At 35.7% G+C, this 27,545-nt stretch overlaps 1 protein-coding gene across 10 annotated transcripts in view; it reads right to left on the bottom strand.

Moving 5' to 3' along the window:
- Positions 1 to 27,545, bottom strand: part of LOC149552570 (Pseudouridine synthase family protein) — a 249,888-nt gene that overhangs the window by 124,511 nt on the left and 97,832 nt on the right. For all 10 annotated transcript variants that reach the window (XR_016352956.1, XR_016352955.1, XR_016352957.1 and 7 more), the window contains 3 exons: positions 21,815 to 21,902; positions 3,471 to 3,558; positions 3,184 to 3,259 (listed from right to left, as the gene is read on the bottom strand). Coding sequence is in view for 6 of the 10 variants with exons in the window: in XM_089788168.1 (XP_089644294.1) it covers positions 3,184 to 3,259; positions 3,471 to 3,558; positions 21,815 to 21,902 (252 nt within the window). In the remaining 4 variants the exon portion in view is untranslated. The remainder of the gene's footprint in view (positions 1 to 3,183; positions 3,260 to 3,470; positions 3,559 to 21,814; positions 21,903 to 27,545) is intronic.

Below are 27,545 nucleotides of genomic sequence, written 5' to 3' on the forward strand. Positions count from 1 at the left end.
GATTATAATAATGATATAAAAAGATATTTCCAAAAAGTACGTTGGAAAGTTTCAGGTGTTGAGTTCTTTTGGGAAACTTCCACAATTTTTGAAGTGAATTTTTTTAGGAAACTTTGGCCAACGAAAGATTTAAATGAGAGCTCATTTCATTGGGAAAAGCACACTTGAATATATATTTTCTTTTGTTGCATTTGTGGCTTTTCCTGAGTTTTGAATTGTATGCCCTTGCTGAAGTATAAGGGTTAAGTCTGAGAAGTTCTTGGCAATTGTGTTAAGTATACAATTGGCCAACATCTCCTATTGTATTTTCTGTGGCTAAGGAGAATAATCTTTATTATTATATTCTCTCCTCTTCTGATCTGGCTAAGGGTTTTGAGAACATTTTCTGAAAATTATTTAAGTTTGGTTTGGGGTGCAATTTGTTGCTGTGGTATAACAAGTTGCAAGAATCTCCCACTGTTTCTACTGTGCCTAGAGACTGAATACATTGATTAGACTGCTCAATAACGAATTGCCTAGGAAACCATTGATTTACATACTGGTGAAACAATTTGTGTTGGAAAGACTGTTTGGACAAATTTCTGGAATTATCCTCGAGGCACAATTTCTAGCAATTACTGATCACCAACTGGTGATAATCTATGTGGAGATCTTAAGTCTAATTTTGGATTTGGGAAGGCTGGATGTCACTACATCCAGCATTAGTAACCTGCAATTTCACTGTTATGACCTGCAGCTGCATTAAGAGGGACTCAGGATAATTACAGCAGATGTCATTTTCCATTTAAGGAGGACGATTTCCATCTTTGAGGGTCTGCAATTACTGGAACCCTGCCATCTATCTAAGGTAATTGTGATTCAAATCAGCTGCACAAAATTTCTGCCATCCCAGTCATCCTCCATCCATCATCAAATTGCCTAAGGTGGATAATGTCCTATCTATGCCATTAATGTCCAGCTCTATTGGGAAAGTGTGGTGCCTTCAGCAAACACGTGGAGTCAAGGGTGAGATTTATATCCCCTCCTACAATAGAATTCTGCCAATTAGAGGACAGATTGAAGCATTCAGGATTAACTTGCCAAATCAGGTTCCTATTGTTCTTCAATCATTTCAGAATTACTTGTAATTGGATGGATGCAATAAATTGAAAATTCGTAATTAAATTTGTTGTGATTTACATTATCATTTTGTGGTTTAATCTATGTTCAATAAAATCGAAAGAAAGAAGCACAAAATTCGAAAACATTCTTCATTTCATTCAGCAAGCGAATAGAAGGTCAGAAGGGGTTTTTATAATTTGGAATTACTATTCATATGTATATTTCACTAACTAGTATCCATTATTAAATATCATGAGTCATATATCTACATTTGCATTCATTATTTCACATAGTGTCCAAGTAACCTAAAAAGGGGACATTACAAATGGCTTTGTACACTGTTCTGATATATTGATGTTTGTGGATTTCTTGCTTTAATCCAATCCAGAATTTACCTTTGGAGGGATGTGAAGGGCAATATTGTGTGTAAACAGCACTTTTCATGGCTCACCCCCTTGACTGGATTTAAAGATCCACTTAACAGCAAGGGCTACACCCTGATACCCCAAGTCATTCAATCCCAAGCCACCCAACTCTTTGCTCCTGGTACATCATTCCCAACTAGCAGCATGGATTTTCTTACCCCCTTTTCCATCTAACCATAGGTAATCCCTGATAATCTTTTGTAAGAAGCCAAATCGATTATGATTAAACAGCCATGCTGAGGAGAAGTAAACAGAATAAGAGAATTTTTTTTCTGGCAAACCTGCACCCTCCGGGCTAAAGAGAGAAAATTGTTATTCCATTTATTCAGTTTTTTAACTATCTTTTCTTTATCCCAAATCCACATATCATTGATGTTTGGATTCACTGCAAATGGAATGACGAGATATTTGACTATATGATTCAGGCCTCCCCAACCGATATACTAAACTTATCCCACCACAATGGTCGATTGTCATCCCACCCAAGTAGTATGGTCTTGGATAACAACTCTTTACTACCAGAGGCTTTTCAGAAGAGGTCCAATTTATAAATAAGATAAAACAAATTATTCTGCTCTCATTTGAACAGGATGGCAGTGTCGTCAGCAAACTGAACATTAGAAATCTCTAGTTTGCTTCAATATTGTATTTTCTGTTATTTGTTGGTTGTGGTTACTTTTATATATTGTTATTTCTGTTCAATTATCACTGCAATGTAAATATATCTATTGTGCAAACACAAACAAAACTCTTCTGTATTATTCAGTTATTTCTCTAAACACCATAACAGAAGCAAAAATAATGAAATTGGGTGTGTGTTACATACCCATACCAGCAACTTAGTGTATTTGATATAGCATGTAGCCAGGTGTGCCCTCAGGCGAACCAGGACTGAGATGTACCAGACAGGTGTGGAACAGGTTCCAAGCGTACTGATAACCTAGGTAATTAATATCTATAACTAGTGTTCACCAGGATTCACTGGGATTTATTTACGAATTTATAAAGATGTGCATAAAATTGCCAATACAATTAGTATGTTTTTCAAAAAAAAGGGAAGATTTGCAAAAAAAATTGTTTTCGTGATTTTTTAAAAAGAAAGATTTCAAAAGATTTTATAAAAAAAATAGGGGCCTTTTCTTAAAGGATTACATTGCCATCCACTCTACGCAGTCCTCATGGCCCATCTTATTTATACTCCATTTATTCTTATTGAGAAAGGTCCCTTCTTCACTTAAAGCAAAATTGTATTTAAAAGCAATGCACACAGCATTTGAGAAACACGAAAGCACTCCTATTCTTTCTGTCTCTGTGTAATGTTTATATTTATCTACAAGCATTTGATAACATGTGCTTAAGAATAATTCATGTATGTTCCATTTGAATATTTCAGTGTTATAAATCAATATATCGTATATATTGCCATTTCCAACTCTCCATCTGAAATGGTAGCAACCACATATCTGAAGCACAATAAGCATGCAAAAGCCAACTACAGCACATTCATCTGATTTGTAATATTCTATATCAAGAAACTGAAATCTAAAATAAATGTTCAATTTTCAATACTTCATCAAGGAAAATTAGAAAACTCAATAATGATGCCAACAAATCAGACAAACAAAAAATATTAATCACACAATGGGAATAGAGATACCTGTTGAGGAAGCAGCATAGAGCCCTCCTCCAACTCCTGGATATTCAATTTTCCCAATTGGTTGTTGAATAAGAATCTGAACAGATATTTTTTTATACCAAACCATAAAACCATTAAAAATTAATATAAAGGTTGATTTTTTATGCTCAGAAAATTCAACATACTAGTGTCCTCTCAAATACTGTGCATGCTATTTGCATTGTTTATGCCAACAAATTATATTCAGATCAACTGTAGTTAATAATTAAGAGAAACGTAGGCAAGAAATAAGTTCAAAATCTCATTACTTTATCTTGCTGGATTATCCCCTTGGCCAAAGCTCGGTATGTTTTTGAAATTCTCCGTTTTACATCACAGAGATCTGTGCCTGAACATCTATGAAAAAACACAAATGAAACAAGGGCGCTCGATTATCAGCTTGAGGAATTGTAAATTCTTCACTATTATAGCACTTTGAATTGGTTCCAAGATACCATTAATATTGACCCTGGAGGTGGCTTCATTCAGAGCCATCCATTGTACTGGAAATGTATGGAATAAAAGGAAATGAGATATTTGTGCATAGTTGCAAGACATTTTAAATTCCATGCAATGGTATATGATTTAGAATTGCAAAACCATTCAAATCAAACATATTTATATTCAGAAATCAGGACACAAAGCTAGCACACAAAATGTTTGACAAAATGTCAAAAATTCACAATTGAAGCAAATCCAGTGTTTGCCAGAGTTTGAGCTCGCAGGGGTTCTTACAAAGTGTTATATACAAGGTGTTGAACAAAAAAGTCAAGGACAAGTGAAGTTCAAAATTTGCATGCTGGGGCAATGAACACTTAACAACTGCATTTCATGAATTGGATCCTTTTTGAAGCTTTAGAGGCCTAACTTTTGAATGTCACATATTGACTAAAAAACATCTTTAAAACTGGTATTTCAAAATGTTTCTCATAGTTTAATTTATTGTGATTTATAAGAGGACAATTTTTATGCAGATTTCAAACCTACTTAGTAATATTTATTTCACACTCTCGTGTATTTATTTCTTATATTAAAACATACAAACTGCATATTTATATTATTCGAATTCAATCACAATTTTTGGATATGAACTCTATCAACTGAAGAACTCATTCCAAATTTATTTTTCGTGAAACCTGAACATAAACCTTGTGAGATAGGATATTATCAACTGTTCTCATTATAAGCGAAATGTTTGAAAGAAAATTGGTGCCATAAGAATCGGAAAATTGTACACTTGTACAAGCCAACAATGGTTAACAATTGGAAAGGTATGGTTTGTTTTATGCTCTATTGTTACTTATGTGTGTAGATATGTGAATATTTGTAATGTTTTTATTAAGGGATTAGTTAACCTCTTAGGAATATCACCAGAGACTCGGGAAAGTCTTGTTGAGTTGCTTTAACATGTTGTATAATGATTAGTGTGTCTTTGATCTTTGTCGTTCAATCTAGATGTTGTCTTCCAATCAGAACTAATGTGTGTTGATAGATTTATGTTGATATCCTACAATGTCAACATGGGTAGAGTCATTGATGGTAGAAACAAGCAAACCCCTTGAAGACATTGAAATGTTATCTAGTTAGCGCATGAAAGAAAGGATATTATTTGAGAAATATGTATTGGGCAACATAAGACAAAGCAACCAATGACTGCATGCAAAACAAAGAATACAGACTGTCAAGAAGTCTGACAAAATATGATTATACCACCACATGAACCAAGGTCGAGTCACAGTGTGGATCAAGCCTAGCAAGTATTAATAAATCACAAGAACCAATAAAAGCTAGTAGGTCGATTAAGCGAATAAGAAGGTACGAAGAACTTGTCATCGAGAATAAGGTAAAGAGCGAAGACTATTGGTCATGTTCAAGTTTGTAGCTGCGATAGAGATCTTTATCTCTCAAAATCTGGATGTTATTACCATTATTGTCATCTTCAGCTGAAAAGGACACTTGAGTTTAATTTGTAATATTAATGTAAATGACATGTGTCATTTACATGCATTGAGGCATGAAGAGTCATAATTAATTATAGGAGTTATGAGAATCTCAAGAGACCTTCAGTTATAATGTGAAGAGTCTCTCCTATTGTTATATATTCGCATCGAGTAAAGGATATTGTACACTTGAACTTTTATTATCAATAAAATGATCTTTCATTGTGTGGTTGGGTTTTGCCCGTCATTCTAGAAGGGTTTTCCCAGGATATCTTCTGGTGTTGATTTTCTCTCTAATGATTTCTTTATTGTTGTACTTCATCGTTAGTTTCTGGGCTTAAGTTTTAACATGGTATCAAAGCCAGGTTGTTGAGATTTGGAGAGAATTATCAGAGTCCAAGTTTCAAGTTTCATGACAGTAGTTTTATTTCCAATGATAAGGAGATCAGCTGTAAGGCACTAGTGCTAGAGCTTAATATGGGAGAATCAAACGGTTATTTGGCACCTGTGCCTATACATATTGTTATGGAAGCATCACAACTTCCATGTTCATTTCTTGAACCGTCACCTCTAAATGAATTGGTCATTGGTTTAGATTGTGAGGGTGTTGACCTAGCTTGACATGGTTGTCTTTGCATCATGCAGTATGAGGGCCTAGTCTTTACAAGATTGAGTGGAAGGTTTGGAGTTGTGAAAAGTTGTCTGCTATTTTTCTAGAGCCCGATGGTAACATAGACTTCTTGAATTTATCAACTGCAAAAAGAATTTTGGTGAGAACATTTTTGGGAGAGTAGCGCTCAACGTCTATGTCATTTGATGCTTTCATTTTGACATGTTTTTTGTTTCCTTATCTTTCGACTTGTTTATCTTCTCATACTTCAATCATTTTTATTTTTATTTGATGCTTTGGAGTGAGTATGAAGAAATCGTTTGGTTATCGTGCTTTCTCAAAACCGCTCTAAGTTTTCAAATATCTGCATGTCTTTCATCTCCCAAGGATAGACCATGTCTTATATCTTGCAGAGCTTCATATCTTACAATTGCAATGGAAGCCATCATAGAATCTATAACCAATGACGTTGATGTTATGCCAGGGTATCTTAGTATATTGGAGGGTTGGAAATGTTTATTTGTATCACTCAAGCATTTCTGATTTTATTCTTCAGCACCTATCATATATGGTTGTTTAAAAGGTTAAATAACATTCAATGGAATTGTCAGTTCTGCTGTTGTCGACTCTTTCATAACGCCTATGCTGGCATGGCAACTATGATTTTGACGTGGCCTTTCATCTCTTCATGTTTATAATGGTTATTGATTGCTCTCGATTAAGGTGACATATGCAAGACATTTCATGGCCAATATTCAGAGTGAGTTGCTTTTGCGCAATTATTCTTTTGATGTTTTAAAAGATATCTCTACTAGAGTTACCTCACCGTATATGGGCCAACGTTATTTCTTTCTCTTATTCAAAAGTTTGATGTTTGAGCATTAGTATTCATTCTGCGGTGGCATTTCATATTGATTCAAGAGTTATTGTTCTTTGCAATAATTTATTAATCTTAAGTGTTAGGTGAATTCAAGTATTGCCAAAAAGAGAAATCCTGTCTGTGCTGGGAGCAAAGCATTTTGTCACTGAATGACATTGAAATGTGTAAGGATGTGATCACAATTTTGCATCATCATATGGTTTTGATTCTAGCTCATAACTTCAACTTTAAGATAAGTATTATTGTTTTCTTGTTAGAAGCTCACAGAAGAATCTCTTTGGTGTATATATATCTATATGAATGTTGAAATATAACTATTGAATATCATTAGCAAGAAGATAAGTTCTGAATTGATAACGGAGTTGGATATCATGTTGAGAGATTCCATGACAATTCACGTTGAGAGAGTTTGTGAATAAAGGCTTAGATGTGAGTCTTACAAATTTTCTTATGTTGAGTGATTCCATAAATATGACTCATTGTTACAGGTTTTCATGTTGAGTGATTCCATGAATATGACTCATTGTTACAAGTTTTCATGTTGAGTGATTCCATGAATATAAGTAATTGTTATAGGTTTTCATGTTGAGTGATTCCATGAATATGACTCATTGTTACAGGTTTTCATGATGAGTGATTTCATGAACATGACTCATTATTACAGGTTTTCATGTTGAGTAACTCCATGAACTATGTTTTGAATTTATCATTGATATTTTTTGTTCCAGTTTTATGTGACTATTCAGCTAAAGATCTCTCTCTTGCTAAGAGGGAGTGTTAAAGTTTGTAACTGTGATAGAGATCTTTATCTCTCAAAATTTGGACGTTATTACTGTTATTGTCATCTTCATCTTCAGCTGAAAAGGACACGAGTTTAATTTGTAATATTAATGTAAAAGACATGTGTCATTTACATGCATTGAGGCATGAAGAGTCATAATTAATTATAGGAGTTATGAGAATCTCAAGAGACCTTCAGTTATAATGTGAAGAGTCTCTCCTATTGTTATATATTCGCATCGAGTAAAGGATATTGTACACTTGAACTTTTATAATCAATAAAATGATCTTTCATTGTGTGGCTGGGTTTTTCCCTTCATTCTAGAAGGGTTTTCCCAGGGTATCTTCTGGTGTTAATTTTCTCTCTAATGATTTCTTTATTGTTATACTTCATTGTTACTTTCTGGGCTTAAGTTTTAATAGGTCATACCATGGAGAATGTATTAAAGACAAGCCCCGTATATATCCAACCCTGGTCATAATACCTTAACAAGTTTCAACAAATGAGTGACAAATATTTTCTTAGTTAACAGAGAAGATATTTTTACATAAGATCACTTGTATTAGAAAAGAAGAGTCACTTCAAAAGAATACTTAAAGAGATATGAGACATCTATACCAGATTAAAGGGAGCCAATTAAATAGATAATTGTGTGACCGACTTCATTATTGATGATAATTGTTAAACATGCAATCCTCTTTAGATGTTGAACCCACATTAAAGATAACAACAAATGAATACATCAGGTAAAGTTTTTAAGTGGAATACTTTCATTGGAGCAACTTGTACAAATAGTATTTATTATCCTTATATATTTCATTTATCTACTCATTGTAGTCTCTCTCTCTCTTATCTATATCTTTATATGTACTATAAAGAGCTATTTTCCTTGATCTTTTCCTTAGTCTCGAGGATGTTCTTGAGGAAAATCAGATTTAGAGGGAGTCTAACACTTTATAAGAGGCAACATTGGATAAGGACCTCAGAAGATTGATATTCAGAGTGAGTCTGAAAATCCATGTGCATGACTACGTGATTTAATGGACATGCCCCACTGTGCACATCATGAGGAAGTGATGACTTCCAAATGATTATCACTTGTATTTGCAGAAGTTATTGAAAGGTGACAATCTTACAATAACTTTATCTTGTATTATAACGGGCAACTTATGATGTCTAAGCAAATCATGACAGATTATATCTTGCATGGTGGATTAAGTGCCTTAAGGAGACCATAGCCTTCTATTGTGATGGACATCTTATGATGCAATAGATCATGATACATGAATACTTGCATGGTGGATTAAGTTCCTTAAACAAACCATAGCCTTCTATTGTGATGAACACCTTATGATGTCTAAGTAGATCATGATAGATGATAACTTGAATGGTGGATTTAGTTCCTTAAACAGACCATGAATGTTTCAATGGTAAGTATTAGTCAGGATACATTATCTATGGACATTTTTTGAGTACTTGGTAAATATCATGTGACTTGATATTCTGAGGCCATTACTCCTGATATCAAGAGATGATATCTAAATTGTATCTTCTGATCAAAGATATTCTTCATCATGCCAACTTGATATTACATTGAGGTAATATCTAACCATGTGTTTATCCTCCTTACCTAAGAGGGAGTGTTGATGTTGTAGCTTCAGTGAGATTGAATTGATCTAGAGATGATCCTTCTATAGTTATTGGTTAAACATTATTGCATTTGATTAATCGTCAATTTAACAAATATATATATATACATGTCTCTTCATGAGACATGTCTCTACTACTCCTATACATATATATTTAGATCTGCGCTTAGAAAACACATAATAAACAGGCAGTGCTATTACATTTGCAACAATCCTTATAAATCAACCACGATAACCTAAGGAAACACAACAAACCTTGTATTAATAGAAAATTATTTTCAAAGTTTTCTTTATATGGGCAACTTACTATCAAAGTAATGAAAAGAAGTGATATGTTGAAGAAAACTATGAATGCATTTTGGATTAATTAATTTATTAGTTTATATTTTAATATGAAGGCATGTCAAATGCACTTGGTATGTATAATGTGACTTTCTTTAAAACTCCATTTATGCATCATTCTAACGAAAATTGTCTATGCAAAAAAGACATGCTTAACTTGTAAAACTTCAATGCATGTTAGTTGTTAATTATCCCAGAATTTTGGACACAATGTAACTTATAATATCACTTGTAGGTTTTTATGTGTGTTCCAAGTTACCTTTTGAAAGCATATGTAAATTTTAACTCTCATTAGTTATCAATAACATTAGCTTATTGTCATAATAAAGAGTAAGATATTGACTCTATTCTATTATATATTATAATATATAATAATATATGTATATAAAAGAATATTTATCTAATAATGATTTACCATCAATAATGGAACACATGATAATATCAATCTGACTGTAAGTCTGTAACTACAAACTTAACACTCCCTCTTAGTTAGGATGTATTGGTATAGAACATTTATGTTCTTGAGTATATGAAAAGCTATCATCTCAGTATGATATTCCTAGAATGGCATATTTAAGGATATCAACATAAATCTATCAACACACACACACACACATATATATATAATAACATATATTACATATGGAATTGGCTTTGATTGCCCCAAGAACCATAAGAATTTAATTTATTATAAACCACACTTAAGGTGGTGTTAAACTTATATTAAAGTTATAGAATTTGCTTCAATTCCCTCTTTGCTAAAGAATAAATGTTGAGAAATTTAGCCTTATTGAGGAATCAAAGCCAATTCCATAAGTAATATATGTTATTATATATATGTGTGTGTTGATAAATTTATGTTGATATCCTTAAATATGCCATTCTAGGAATATCATACTGAGATGATATCTCTTCATACACTCAAGAACATAAATGTTCTATATCAATCCTTCCTAACTAAGAGGGAGTGTTAAGTTTATAGTTACAATCAGATTGATATGATCATGCGTTCCATTATTGACAGCAAATCATCATTAGATAAATATTCTTTTACGCACATATTATATATTTATATATTATATATATAATATATATATATTACATATATTATAATATATATATATATATACTAACTAATAATGTTTAAACCTTGGAGACATGTCTCCTCCTCTCATACTTACATGAGATCCAAATCTGCATTTGGAACATATCTATAACAATGGCAATATAATTATATTTACAGAACTGATCCATATTACCTAACAGTTGTAAGGTCATCACCTTCCAATAACTTATGCAAATACAAGTGATAATCATTTGAAAGTTGTCACTTCTGCATGATGTAGACGGGGGGGCATTGCCCATACACACATTATATCAATAGTTTATATGAAGTCACCACGGATATTGTCATGTAGTGTAGTCATAACATCCACCACAAACTATATCAAGAATAAGGTTTTCACCTCAAACTCATCTCTCATAGACAAGAACGTATCATGATGGATTCCACTTGGAACTCCTTCATGAAGAAACACTAACCTTTTGACCTCCTTCTCAAGGTTTCTAATAAAGTATCAAAACTCCCTTTGAGTCTAATATCAAATTTTCTGACCTCCAAGTGCAAGGTTGTCTCTAATGAAGTGTCAAACTCCCTCTGAATTTGTTAGGAGGTCGTTTCATGCTTACTTGTTCAACAAGTATCCATCCATCTAGGAATGTCATAGTCTAGATATTCACATAAAGCCTTCCACCCTACACAAATGGAACTTTATCCCATGAATCATGGTCTTTTAACTGCTATAGTTTCTTATTAGTGAAGAATTCCATCTCAACATGGTCTACTCCTTCTGAATCAATACGGCCAAGATCATCAAAAGTTTGACTGAAATATATTTTCTATCTGCTCCCTCTCTTTGTCCAAGGTTGCCTCTAATAAACATTAGGCTCCCTCTTGATATAGAAGGGTACTCATATTTCATAGCATACCTAATGTACCATCCTTCTTTCATACAAGAACATCCTCAGAGACAAGGGAAAAGATCAAGGAAAACAACTCTTATAGTACATATAGAAATACAATTAAGAGAGAGAATACACTAAGAAGATAAATGTAATACTCAAAGCTAATGAATACTTATCCATGCATCCTTGATACTAGTTGCTCCAACGAAGGTTCATATGCATCAAATCAGAAAAACGCTTCTGTATAAGCATTTGTCAAACAATCGAAATAGAACATTGGTTATTCTTCTCCGGCAATGTAAAATTCCCACTTATTCCATTTTTTATAGATTTTTCAGTCACTATCAAGTCCAATGCTTAAAAATGATTTTCTCAATTCAACTTCTGCCACTATACTTGTACTAGTATGATGTCTCATGGGAGATGCAGAAGAATATAGACACAAATCAGAAATTTTTCTCACAGTCACATGCTAGGAAGCATCGCCATCAAATACATCTCAGATAACAGCATTAGTAATGAAAGCACCTGGAGGTGTTGCCTCACGAGTACCATTCATCTTACTAAGTGGAAGGATCAAGATGTTCCCATGCCTTTGTTCTTCTCACAACGACAACATTGGTGGACTCACCAAGAGGTATTGCGTAAGGAATTCATGGTGATGAGATTCCTTGATTTCAAATCCAAACCTATTGATTCCTATAGATACTTGTTGATAATCATACTCCAAGTCAAAATGGTTGTACTGCCATAAATTTCTTTTCACAAGGGTTGCTCCAATTAAGTGCAAGTATGAACTTTGATTCTCATTTGTCCACTCCATTTCCAAGAATTTGCCGACCTCTATCATAAGTAAGCGAGGATCTCCATGATCTCACTTGTATCCCTTTGATGCAGCCCATATCTAATAATTCTACAGTAGTTCATGCTCATTACATAAATACCGGCTCTAGGAACATCTAATGAATTGAATAATAATCCATTCCATCCCCCCTCCTCAAGAACTTTCGTGTATGCAAATACCTAATTCTGATTTTCCTATTCAGCACCTCTCAATTCACCTTCTATTTCCAGAATTCAGTTCCAATAAGTCACTTGGCAATTGTTAATCTCAAATTACTATATTTCACACATGGAAGCTCAAATGTAACAAATCACTCTTCCTCTCTTCTTATTAAATGATCATTTTATGACAACTCTGACATATTTATGCAAAAATAATAGTGTTCACAACCTTAATTAGGTATACAACATTCTATACACCTGAAGTGTTCATTCAGGGTGGTGGAGCTTGATCAAGTTCTTGTAGTATGCAGAAGGTAATTGAATCCACATTAAGTTTAGCATCAACTAGAAAAGGTAGTGTTCTTCCTAGAGAGTCCATTTTTGACTGGTTGCAATAGCATAGAACTTCATTGCTTCTATTCCTTTTCCTAACTGTCTGTTGTGTATTTATTTGCATCGTGGAATTAAGGAGAAGTTTCCGTAGTCTCTGTTGTCAAAAAAAAACACACACAACAGGGGCTAAACTATGATTCCAATTCTCTCCCAACACCCATGCTTTTGTCATGTCCCCTTTCTAGCGACACAATTCCTACAGTAGATTTGCCTATCATCGACTCTCGTAGGCAAATGATTTTGGAGAGAGAGTCATCTCTTTGCCAGATGATTGCTTTTTTGCTCTCGGAGAGTAATAATCCTACATCCAGTAAATGGGGCCTACATGTTCTAATGTTGAATTGAGATTGCACTTTTAATTTTATAAAGTTATTTATTTAATTTTATAAAGTTATTTAATAATAAAGTGCATTATAATAAGATATTATAAAAGACGTTTCTAGAAGCTTCCAGTGACTTCTCAAAAAAAGTGAATAAATAGGGGACAGGAGGCACCCATTTGAACAAGCGATTTTGTGGATTCTACTACTTATCATATTGGAGCAATTTGTGATCTTCGGTCTGCAAATTTCCATTAGGTCTTTGAGAACGAAAACTCCCTTGGATCTGCATAACTGAGGAAGTGAGATATCTTCTGAAGGGTTGCTCATTGGAGATGGTATTCTGCCATTTCATGAAGGATCAATTCTGAAGGGTGGTTTTGAGGATTTAAGTTCTTTGCAAGGGTTCAGAGTTCATCCTCTTCTTACAGCATCAACTGGCCAAGATTAGGAGAAAAACTGTGCTTTTTCGGATGGGATTTTGATCAGGTCTGAACTCATATTTTGCTCATAACTCTTCACAGCATAGGAGTCTAAATTTTTGCTTGGAAAGGGGTTATACAATACCCTAAGGCGTCTCAGATTTTACCAAGGAAAGCATCCAATACACAGCCAATTATTTGTTGAACAGGGCCGTACATGTCAGAGTCGTACCAGGGCACAGGTCACAAAATTGTCTCCATATCACAAACTGTCCAGAATTACCTTCGTTATTTTTGGAGGCTATTTAATTTATACTAGGCGATTCATCATATATCATTTGGGGACTGTTTGGAGGGCTGAGGAATTTATATTAAAAATCGTGCCAGAGCCGTACAGGTACGGCAGTGCTGTAACAGACAGGAGCAGACCTGAACCACATTCAGCAATTACACCAGCAGGGTTGCGCCATTTAAAGATTCATACATGTCACACACTTGACTACAGATTTCCAGGTTCTTGATTTTAAAAATTAGGTTCAGGACTGTAGATGCTTAGACACTGTTACCTTTAATTGAAACATTGCAAAAATTGCTATTTCCATTAGAGTTTGTACAAATCAATCTCTGAATGCTAATAACAATCAATTTTTCCTAAATATTTTTGATATCTACTACACTTGTTTCATCTTTTTACTTGGTGAATTGTTTCAAACATTATATCTTCACGCATTTATGGTTGCATGCTAAGTGTTTAACGAATTGCCAAAAGTCAGTTTGGATAACCCTTATAGTAAGGGTCATCACAGTTGTATCAGAGCCGTGTTCTTGCCATCCTATTGGGTAGAACATCTTATGCAACCTTATTCCAGATATTATATTTGCAGAGGAGCAACACTTAAGGGCGAACAGAAATTCAGAGATATGGGTGAGAGACAGTCACAGAGTCCACCTAGATTTCCCAGAGTTGATGACGATGAGACCAGAGAGTTTTACAGAATCATGACTACCGGACAGCAAGAAATAGCCCAGTCACTACAAGCATTGACTACCATAATGGAGAGAGTTGTTCAGCCTAGGATTCAGGAACATGGTAGAGGTACACCTGATCATGATAATAGAAGTGTGGCAGGCTCACAGGGTGCTCCTAGGCGCAGATCATGGACAGCAAACAGGCCTACTCGTCCCACCTTCCTAAGGGAGGAGGCTCAGGAGATAGGAGAAGATGACCTGCCGGATGATTTTCAGGATGATCTCAGAGTTGCTACTACAGAATGGCAGGCATTACCACCACATGTACGTGAACTATTGAACTTTGATCGCTATCTGAACCAGAGGAGAGAGCATATGAGGAGTAGCCGTCAAAACAGGAGGCCTAGAGGAGGTCATGATAGCGAGTTGCAGCGAGCTGCTGGCAAACTCACTTTACCATCTTTTGATGGTAGTGGTCAGATGACAGCACAGGCATGGATTCATAAGTTGGACACCTTCCTAGCATTAAGGCCTGTGTCTGAGATAGATGCCATCAGGTATGCCACCTTGCATTTGGAAGGTGTAGCTCATGATTGGTGGTCACACGGGATGGTCACTTTGCAGCACAATCAGGTGACATCTTACTAGGACTTTGTGGATAGATTGGTTGAGCATTTTGATAGGAAGGATCCAGAGATCTATTTTCGTGACCTCGCACAGTTGAGACAGTCAGGCAGTTTGGAGGTTTATATTAGTGAATTTCAGAGGTTGTCAGTTATGGTACAGGATCTGTCTGAGAGACGGTTGGTTATCTTATTCACAGAAGGATTGTCTGAACCCCTCAAGGGGTGGATTAAGGCATTTGACCCACCAACACTTCAGGAGGCTATGAGGAAAGCACGGAGTATGGAGCTTACAGCACCTTCTAGCAGGTTCACTCCCAGGAGTACTACTTCTTTCAGAGACAATAAGAAGTTTGATAAGAATAAAGGGAAGAACATTGATACCAAAGGAAAATCCACTACACCCCTGGATGCAGAAGCATTAAACGACTTGCGCAGGAAGAAACTATGCTTCTATTGCAAAGGCCCATATGACAGGGACCATGATTTTCCTTTGAGACCCAAGGGAAAGGCCAATAGAGTTATGTGGGCATATTACGAAGGGTCAGATTCCAACAGTACAGCAAATGAGGATGATCACAGTGATTCAGAGCCTGAGGGAGAAACAGAAAATTCAAAACAAAAAAAGGAACCTGAGTTACATTTACAGCAGGGGCATTTGTCTAGTATTCAGCAGGAGGGATCCTTTAGGTTACGTGGTGTTCTGGCAGGACAGAAGGTGTTCACATTGGTTGATACAGGTGCTACGCACAACTTCATTGATGCACGTCTGGTTGAGCGCCGTGGTATTAAGACAGAGGAGTTTGAGGGTCTCCGAGTACAGGTTGCTAATGGATATACTCTTAAGTGTAACAGAATGGTTAGAGACATGCCTTTACGCCTGAATAATTATGAGTTCAAAGCAAATTACCATGCGGTCAATATGGGTGACTTGGATATCGTTTTAGGTATGACATGGTTACTTTTATTGGGTGAGGTCACTTTCCGACTCAAGGACATGGAGATCAAGGTTGAGGTAGATGGGAAGCAGCATGTGTTGAGAGCTATCAGGAATAGTGACATCCGAACTATTTCTCTCAGACGATTGGAAAGATTGGTGAGACATAACGATATTGAATGGGCAGCCATGTGTACTCTCATGCCCACAAAGGAGGAACAACAAAAGACAGAATATCATCCAGACATCCAAATATTGAGAAAGAAGTATAGTAAGGTATTCAGCGATATTCCACCTGGTACACCACCTGATAGAGGGATTGAGCACATCATCGAATTAGAAGAGGGTGCTAAACCAGTTATGATTACTCCATACAGGCATCCAAAGAGGCTCAAAGATGAAATAGAAAAAACCATCAAGGAACTTCTTGCAATGGGACACATTAGACCTAGTAAGTCTCCTTTTGCTTCTTCAGTAGTTTTGGTAAAGAAGAAAGATGGTTCACTTCGGATGTGCATAGATTACAGAGTGTTGAATAAGAAAACCATTAAGAATAGATATCCCCTTCCGCGGATTGATGAGCTGATAGATGAACTACATGGGGCATGTTACTTTAGCAAGATTGATTTGAGATCCGGCTACCACCAAATTAGAGTCAAAGAACAGGACATAGAGAAGATTGCATTCAGATGTCACTGTGGGCACTTTGAGTTTGTCGTTATGCCATTCGGTTTGACCAATGCTCCAGCTACTTTCAAGTCCACCATGAATAAAGTCTTCCATCATCAACTGAGGAAGTTTGTGTTGGTTTTCTTTGATGATATCTTGGTATACAGTCGAACATGGCATGAGCATATGGAGCATTTAGAGACAGTATTGATACCTTGCAGGCAGAGTCCTTGTATGCCAAAGAGTCCAAATGTGATTTGGGTATGACCGAGTTATTATACTTAGGTCATATTATCAGTAGAGGAGTACGGATGGATCCTGACAAGATCCGTGCTATAGTGGAGTGGCCTATTCCTGAGAACCTGACCCAGCTGAGAGGATTCCTTGGTTTATGTGGCTTCTATCGCAGATTTGTTTGCGGATATTCACGACATGCGGCACCTATGACAGACTTACTTAAAAAGGGAGCCTTTGTTTGGACATCAAAGGCACAGGCTTGTTTTGACAGATTTAAGGAGATCATGACTTCATGTCCAGTATTAGCATTGCCCGATTTCTCAAAGCCATTTGAACTCCAGTGTGACGCATCCGGAGATGGTATTGGGGTTGTTCTGATGCAGGACAAACACCCTATTGCATATGAGAGTAGGAAACTCCGTGGGCCAGAGAGATCATTCAGCATTTACGATAAGGAGATGTTAGCTATCATGCACGCATTAGCTAAATTCAGGTAGTATCTAGTAGGTGGTAAGTTTTGTATAAAAACTGACCACAACAGTTTGAGACATTTCCTTGGACAAAGAGATCTCAATGATAGACAGCAGAAATGGGTGAGTAAGCTGCAGGCCTACGACTTTGATATATCATACGTTAGCGGAACTCAGAATGTGGTAGCAGACGCCTTGTCACGCAGGCCACATCTTAGTGCGATGGTTAAAATCTCTGAGGATTGGAAGCATTTGATTGTTGCAGAGTACGCTAGAGACTCTTGGGCATCTGGGATAGTTGATGGGACAATTGTTGATACCAGGTATACACTTGTGGATGAATTGATTATTTACAAAAGCAGGGTATTTTTAGTCCCAGGATCAAAGGTGAAGCGGTCTATTATGCGGGCTCTTCATGATTCACCTATAGCTAGTCATCCCAGGTACTTTAAAACATATAGACAGGTGCGAGAACGGTTCACATCGAAAGGACTCAAAACAGATGTATTGCAGTATGTCCGTGAGTGTCCTGTTTGTCAGCAAAATAAACAAGAAAACACCTTCCCAGCAGGACTCCTACAGCCACTTCCCATTCTGGATCGAAAGTGGGAATGCATAGCCATGGACTTCATTACAGGTTTGCCTAAGGCCCAAGGACGCGATTGCATTTATGTGGTGGTGGAAAGACTAACGAAATATGCTCACTTCTTTCCCATCACCACTACTTACACAGCAGTACAGGTAGTTGAGGTATTCTTCAGAGAGATTTTCAGGTTACATGGGATACCCCGAAGTGTTGTAAGCGACAGGGTTAGTAGATTCTTGAGTCATTTTTGGAAGGAGGTGTTCCGATTATGTGGCATTGAGCTGACACCCAGTACTAGTTACCACCCGCAGACTGATGGACAAACGGAAATAGTCAACAAGTGGGTAGAAGGCTACTTGAGAAATTACGTGGCTGATCAGCAGAAGGCATGGGTGAAATGGATTTATTTGTGTGAATATTGTTATAATACCACCTTTCACATGTCTATTCAGATGACACCTTTCCGAGCATTATATGGGTATGATGCACCGAGTTTTATTGACTTGCTGATGGGTGATGTTCGGGTTCCACGTGCCGGGGATTTGATTCAAGAGAGTAAGGACATTATTAATGCTCTCTGGGATAACATAGCTCGGGCACAGAATCAGTATAAGTAGTATGCAGATCAAAAGAGGATAGAGAGAAGCTTTGAGGTTGGTGACATGGTTTACCTCATGCTATAGCCATTTCGGCAATCTACTCTCAAAAAAGGTGGGTTAGAAAAGCTTAAGCCTAGGTATTATGGGCCTTTCAGGATCACCAAGCGAATAGGGGAATTGGCTTATGAGCTTGAGCTTCCCGCAGATAGCAAAGTGTACAATGTGTTCCATGTGTCGCGCCTCAAAAAAGCGTTGGGACAGAATGTGGTACCTTCTACGGTGTTACCTCCCTTGGATGATGAAGGGAAATTGATCTTAGTGCCGGAATTCATTTTGAAAAGTGGGGAAAAGCAGCTCCGCAGAAGGGTGATCAGAGAATATTTGGTTAAATGGAGAGATCTACCAGTTGAAGATGCCATTTGAGAAAATGAAACAATTTTGCAGCATCCAGCTTTGAGATTGCTTGAGGACAAGCAATTTCAGGAAGGGCGGACTGTCATGTCCCCTTTCTAGCGACACAATTCCTACAGTAGATTTGCCTATCATCGACTCTCGTAGGCAAATGATTTTGGAGAGAGAGTCATCTCTTTGCCAGATGATTGCATTTTTGCTCTCGGAGAGTATAATAATCCTACATCCAGTAAATGGGACCTACATGTTCTAATGTTGAATTGAGATTGCACTTTTAATTTTACAAAGTTATTTATTTAATTTTATAAAGTTATTTAATAATAAAGTGCATTATAATAAGATATTATAAAAGACGTTTCTAGAAGCTTCCAGTGACTTCTCAAAAAAAGTGAATAAATAGGGGACAAGAGGCACCCATTTGAACAAGCAATTTTGTGGATTCTACTACTTATCATATTGGAGCAATTTGTGGTCTTCGGTTTGCAAATTTTCATTAGGTCTTTGGGAACGAAAACTCCCTTGGATCTGCATAACTGAGGAAGTGAGATATCTTCTGAAGGGTTGCTCATTGGAGATGGTATTCTGCCATTTCATGAAGGATCAATTCTGAAGGGTGGTTTTGAGGATTTTAGTTCTTTGCAAGGGTTCGGAGTTCATCCTCTTCTTACAGCATCAACTGGCCAAGATTAGGAGAAAAACTGTGCTTTTTCGGATGGGATTTTGATCAGGTCTGAATTCATATTTTGCTCATAACTCTTCACAGCATAGGAGTCTGATTTTTTGCTTGGAAAGGGGTTATACAATACCCTAAGGCGTCTCAGATTTTACCAAGGAAAGCATCCAATACACAGCCAATTATTTGTTGAACAGGGCCGTACATGTCAGAGCCGTACCAGGGCACAGGTCACAAAATTGTCTCCATATCACAAACTGTCCAGAATTACCTTCGTTATTTTTGGAGGCTATTTAATTTATACTAGGCGATTCATCATATATCATTTGGGGACTGTTTGGAGGGCTGAGGAATTTATATTAAAAATCGTGCCAGAGCCGTACAGGTACAGCAGTGCTGTAACAGACAGGAGCAGACCTGAACCACATTCAGCAATTACACCAGCAGGGTTGCAGACGGTCAGGAAGAGGTGCCATTTAAAGATTCATACATGTGACACACTTGACTGCAGATTTCCAGGTTCTTGATTTTAAAAATTAGGTTCAGGACTGTAGATGCTTAGACGCTGTTACCTTTAATTGAAACATTGCAAAAATTGCTATTTCCATTAGAGTTTGTACAAATCAATCTCTGAATGCTAATAACAATCAATTTTTCCTAAATATTGTTGATATCTACTGCACTTGTTTCATCTGTTTACTTGGTGAATTGTTTCAAACATTATATCTTTACGCATTTATGGTTGCATGCTAAGTGTTTAACGAATTGCCAAAAGTCAGTTTGGATAACCCTTATAGTAAGGGTCATCACAGCTTTTGTTCAAACCAATCCATCTCTCAACATCCAAGCTTTTGTGCGAACCAGTCACAAGGATTAGTCACTGCAGTTTCTACTGTCTTCAGGCCAAATATCAGTCACAAGGATTACATGCCCTCTTCCTGTTTGTATAACAGAAAGGAACTCTAGATCAATTCAAATGATTCTAGCACCCACTTCACTCCCTTTTAGGGTCTTCTATCAATGCCCATTTCTCAAGTTTTATATGACAGTTCTTAGAGTCACAACATGATTATCGCGTGTGGACTAACTGTCACATAAATGACTCAGATGCCATTGGAATGTCTGCATCATTGGGTGTGATATAGAACCTGCATCGCTGGTATGAGCAATAGTGGTTTTTCTTTTCTCAATTTTCTTTGAGCCATTATTGACATTTGAAAATATTTCTTTTGACCTCTCAAGTAGTCAATTTATTTGCATGCGAAAAATAATCTTTGGCTCAAATTTTCAACAGCCCTTTTGAATTGGAAAACAAAGCAATAATATTTATACCCTACGATTGTTCCAGCATATCCAATCCCAATGTGTTATAAGATCTCAATCAAACCCTTTATTTTAAAAAATACCTGCAAATTTGTCTCCACAGGAGACTCTGGAAAATTTATCCTTCCTTCTGCTCTAGGGCAAAATTTGGCAGATTCCTCAAGCATGGATTCCTTGGGCACATTGGGAGAATATATAAATTTGAAAACTTCTCAAATCAAATTAAAACTGAATAAGATTATTAATCATTCCATCAATGGTCAAAGTCTCTTTAAATATCTTCATCTCATTAAATCTGGTCTGTCAAATCTTAGAGAATGGAGCCGAACATTAATACAAATATTCTACCTGCTCTAGTGCCATGTTAATTATCCCAGGATTTTGGATATGATGTAACCTATCATAGCACTTGCAGATTTTTATGTGTGTTTCAAGTTACCTTCTGAAATCATAAGTATATTTTAACTCTCATTAGTTATCAAAAACGTTAGCTTATTGACTTATATATATATATATATATATATATATATATATATATATATATATATATATATATATATATATATATCTTCAGTGCATTTTATCCAACTGAAACTACATTAACATTACATTAGTGGAGTACTTATGCATTTGCAGCATGCATCAGACAGACTGTTGCAGCCCCAAATAATGATGCAACATCAGCATATAAAAGAAAAATGTTAAGTATCAAAAAGGTTGCAACAAATATTATGAGCATGTAGAACCTTGGAAAGGATAAAGCTAGTCACCCCAAGGTAAAACAAGGAGGAAAACCACATGTAACAAACCTATTTCTTCCTATAGAATCAGTTCCATCGGCAAAATCTGCTGCAAGCTTTGATTTAGCAACATTTGTCTTTGCACATAATAATATACCTGTATATAAAAACATCGTACAAGATTAGATCATAAAGGGATATTAACACTACAGGTTAGTCAAAATTGCAAGCACAAGCAAGAATCAATATAACTTTGGTAATGAAGGTGTTGACTAAAAAAATCATGTCAACATAATAGCAAAAAGCTTGTGGACTCCTACAACAACTGAAATGACACAAAACTCCTTTTTTCTGGCAAATGTGGATGATTTTTACACAACATGTAATAAATGAATTGTTTGTGTACTGCCCACCCATAGGTTGCATTTCAGTTCATATTGCCAAATTCTTTTAGGTTGTTTTTCATGTTTGCATTAATTATTTCAGTGCTACATGAGGATATCAATGTATGACATTACATTGTAATTTGTTTATATATATCATGGGCCATTGGATAGTTTTGAGACATCATGTGTTTTCAGTTGATGACTATGGTTATTTTCATTATAAAGATCTATATGTTATGATGTTATTTATATCTATAGGTTTATTGGTTACTGACCTCATACTTAAATATGTATGGATAGTATATGTTTTACATTTCTATTTGATGTGTCTGATGTGCTTGAGGAACGAAGTCGTAATCACCTGACGATGTGATCTACATGATGTGTCGATCCTCGTCATTGCTTTTTTTATGTGTGAGTATGTATGTGCTCGTCTTTTATCTAGGATTGCAGGTACTGGGCATCGACTTCCCTGAATTGCTAGGATAAGCATGCCCGTAATATCTAATGTTAAGAGAGGTGAGACAATATTCATATGCCAATATTTGTCCTAAAAGAGTGGACATGTATCTAATTGACTACATATCCAAATTCGCTAAGGTGAAGTGAATTCATGAACACTTCTTTTGAGCATGACTGCTGTTTTTGAGTTGGTTGATTTTCTATATTGTAACAGTCATGTGGTTTGGTGTGAATTTTTGTTTTTAATTGGCTAAGGGTAAAGTAGGGCTAATTATGTGATTAATTAATTATATCCTATGAAATTTTGCAATATTAAGACATAAGATTATTTAATTAATAAAAATTAATTAAATACTCTTTTTATCGGTATATGGTTGAAGCCTAGAGAAATTTTAGTTTGTTTACCGTACAGGTAAAGTAAATGAACACATACAGAAAGTAACAGCAGAACAGTAGCATAATATTCGCAATAGTAGATGAATGGTGATTTACAATGATCCCAGACGGGATATAAATACTACTCCCGAACCTTCCCGAAGGAGTCTGTCGGCCACAATTATTCTATCCGTTACAAACTCTTTATCGCCGGACCGTCGGCTATGGAATACCGAAACACCGCCAGACCGTCGGCTACGGAATACCGAAACACCGCCGGACCGTCGGCTACAGAATACAGAAACACCGTCGGACCGTCGGCTACAGAAACACCGCCGGACCGTCGGCTACAGAAACACCACCGGACCGTCAGCTACAGGAACACCGCCGGACCGTCGGCTACAGAAACACCGCTGGACCGTCGGCTACAGGAACACTGCCGGACCGTCGGCTACAGAATGCAAAATACCGCCGGAACCATCCAGTCGGCTAACATACTTAAATTAAAGAAATTTGATATGTACATCTTCATTCAATGTGGGCACCGGTAGGAAAGAACAAAGTAAGAAAACCTTTGGTCTTGCCCGGGACTTATGCAAACTCGAATACAAAGATAGTGTGTTGGACCCACACAAATTAGATTTAAAAAACTATTTTTACTTATCCATATTATAAACAAATTAGATTTAAAAGTTTGTGGCTTTATAGATTAGCCTTACATAGCTTTGAGATGTTTTGCATTGAGTTATAGATTTAAGAAAACTCCAGAGCCAGAAATCCATCATCTTCTTGAAATTGGTCATTGATGCTACACAGGGAGACTAAATACAAACTTACATACTAACGTCAAGAATGATAGCTAAAAGGAGTTATTTATGCATATTGTCTTAATTTTGTTTAAGGCTTAAAATCGAGATGATTCTCAATCTAAATAGAAATATGAAACACTACAGAGATAATGCCAGCTATTAAAAATTAAAACAATACTAGACATTCTTTAAAGATCTATTATTTGAGTTATGTCCATATAAAACTGAGATGTGCTAGACCTTGTCTAACTAATTAATCAGAAAAGAAATACTAAGAAAAGACATTTAAACCAGAATAAAAGGGATAAAACACGTTTGACAAACATAGATAACTTAAAAAATAAAATACCTATAAAGGGACCATCTAAGCAAGCACAAGGAGAAATATCTTACTTACCTCATTTGCCTATATTGCTTACTATCTTTATTACATTAACTGCCCTTCTTTTATTTCTTTAATTGATCTTGTTTTTGGTAATATTTCTTTTAAATGTTATACCCATATGTGTGTGTCTTAACAGTACACTAATTAAGTTGAAAACAAGTTAGAGTTTTGAATTCAGCCCTACTTGTTTTTTATTACCAATGTATTTCAAAGACATCTCCATGACCATTGACAAATCATTTGAAAGATTCTTAGTTTACTTAAACATATAGAAAGTTCATTATTAAGAGACTCATTTACAGTTTATTCATATTGCCATACACAGATATAAGTTAGATTCTCAATCCAAAGGCCTATTTTGATGGGAATGAGTTCTTCATATTCTTGGGTATCCTCTGGTAAGATGATAACTCAATCCAACATTTCTAAACTGATCTCTTTTTCATTTTCCTATGCCCTACCCTATCCTCTATAATGATTCTGTCTATGTTTCTATCCGGTCCACTAGGTGTGGAGATCTGACGTCCAAAAAGTAGAATAAGAAATATAAATTTGTTTTGACAATAGGTAGCAAGTCAATCACCCTGTTCAGATCCATGGTTGTGACAATTAGATAGCAGGGAACAGGCTGGCCACCAATCAAAGGAGAATCATAATGACAAGGTCTGGGAATAGTAAGGTCATCTTTAATATTGGAAATAATCTTTTCCAAAACCCCTCAATATTCAAGCTTGAAAAATTGTCTATAGAGAATGTTGATACTAAATTTGTCCGCCTCTGCAAGATTTTCCATGGCAATGGACATTGTAAGAACCCAAACCCAAGGAGTAATAGAAGCAACTGATCAAAAGAAAAATAAATGTAGACAGTGGAGCCAACAATGTGAAAGTATGGAATGATAGTTCAGAAATCATAGGACACTCCCAAGGTAAATCGAATCATGTGTTAGACTTCTTCATTGTAACATCTTGTTTTCCTGGGTCTAAATTATCATCTATCATACTGAAAGAATACAGTTATTACTTTGTTTCATAGGAAGACAGTTTTATCGTTTAGGTTCATGTGAATAAGATTTACCGTTAAAATCAGTTAGACAAAATTTCTTAACTAAAAACTTGAAATACCATCAATTAAAATTACTACAGAAGTTGAAAACCACATATCTCAGAAAACTGAGACAAAAATCAAACTACTGATGTTTCTACAACCACCCGGGTTAGTCCACAAATACGCTATAACAATTTCACATGATGACTAACATCTAAAAAGTGTTATCTCAAAATCAAATGATAATTTCAATTAAATACCACTGTATTTAAATTAGGGCATCACTTACCACTGTATCAATTAGGGCATCATTTATCATCGGTTCATTTAGGGTTTCTGGTACCACTATTTCACTTAAGGCTTCCGCTACCACGGATTCAATTGGGGCTTCCAATACCACTAATTCAAATAACTATATCAGAGCAATAATTGTATTCTTTAAGTATGATAGACGATAATTTATTATGTTACATTCCAATTTCAAAATACTCCTTTATAATGTTTGTTGCAATTTCATGTTCATCGAGGATGATGAACCACAAGGGGAATGGTATGTTACATCCCAATTTTTGACCTGGCTTGAAATATAGCCGTTGAGGTTTGCATGATGTCAGTTGGTAGTTTAATTTGTTATAATTTGGTGAAATGATAAGATAGTTAGTTGTCATGATTTCAAGTGAAGATGGTATGTTAGTTGATCGTTAATCACGAATTCATGGAATTGAGATGAAGGTTAACAGTTACATTTAAATAATTTATAATTTAATTACGGAGAAATTCTTCGCAAGAAACATGTCCAAAGGGTGGAAGCATTGTCAGAAAAGAATTAGGCAGGGCATCACCATCACTGGGCAGACGGGAAGAGGACCTAGCAATTTGAAACAGGATGCACCTGTGGAACTGCATGAGTTATTTTAATAAATAATTTAATTAAAATAATCAAATTATTTATAAAATGTATCTTAAAGGATTTTTTTTTTCGAAATTTCGTCTAACTAATTTTAATAGTAAGTCTTATTCACATGAACCTGAATGATAAAACTGTCTTCCTATGAAACAAAGTAATAACTGTATTCTTTGAGTATGATAGATGATAATTTAGACCCAGGAAAATGGGATGTTACATATGATATCAAAGCGTTGGGTTCAACGCTGAAACCTTGGGTCCAACACTATTTCTAAGAAACTAAAAATGTATATGTTGAAAAAGATTTATTTTGCATAATGGATATTGCAATCAAAATTTGGAAAAACACACTGGAAAAATCATTCAGAATAGCCAAGAAGGCTGAAATGATATAAAGTGGACAAATGTATAAACTATTAAAAAGATAAAAAGGATTGGCAAGTTGAGTGGTAGAGATCGGGTTTGTCAACCCACATTTTGAAATCCTTGGCCAAGGTGGAATTAAGCTGATTTGCCGAACAAGTATTGTCCAAACACTTCAATTATTTTGTCAAATAACTGTTGGGACTTCAATTAGGCTGATTTGCCGGAACAATTGATCTTTGTTGATTGTCCAGACTCCAAACGCTTCAGTTATTTTGTAGAATAACTGTTGGGACTTTAACCCACCTGAATACTTAGATGGCAGGACCAAAATGATACATATGCCATATTCCTGGAGGGAGGGCCATTCTTTGTCAAGAATGAAAAGGTTAAAATGGGTCCAGATGCCGAGGCGCAACTAATTTTGATAAAATGTTATCTAAATCCATCATGATCGGGTTTGTCGACCCAAATTAATGACAAAAATAAATTGTTACCTATTTGAACTTGAACTGAATGAAAGTAAAACTGTGAACCATGATCCTTTCTGATGTTGGTTAAACGACAAGATCATTATGTGCTCCAATAAGGAGCAAACACACTTGCATAATTGGAACTATCAATGCTTGTTTACAAATGTAAGCTTTGACGATATGGGCATGGAAGCCTAAATCACAGAAATGGAAAGATGAACTTCCAAATACTAACTTATGAATGATGAGCCACTCAATAAGAATCTTATGAATTGTTTCAGATGTTTATGATCTTGATCTGATGTATATCTTGCACAGTATATCATGTTTTTACCCTTTGACATGTATGATACACATGCAATGTTGACTTTACATATTGAGTTGTTGTATACTACTTTGAAGATAAAGTGTATATTCTATCATGAAATGATAATTATAATGAAATGTTAATGTTATAAGATGGGCAAAGAGGCCGAGGTTACATAAATAGAAAACTTGGATCTAATAATCTTTTTTAGGTGATCTGTAAGTTTACCAAAACGATCTACCCATTAATAAGTGCCTTATGCCAAATGGTATGTATAAGTGATTTA

The sequence above is a fragment of the Cupressus sempervirens genome, chromosome 6, assembly GCF_028749045.1.
Source record: "Cupressus sempervirens isolate cs-2001-9-10 chromosome 6, ASM2874904v1, whole genome shotgun sequence".
Classification (NCBI taxonomy): Eukaryota; Viridiplantae; Streptophyta; class Pinopsida; order Cupressales; family Cupressaceae; genus Cupressus; species Cupressus sempervirens.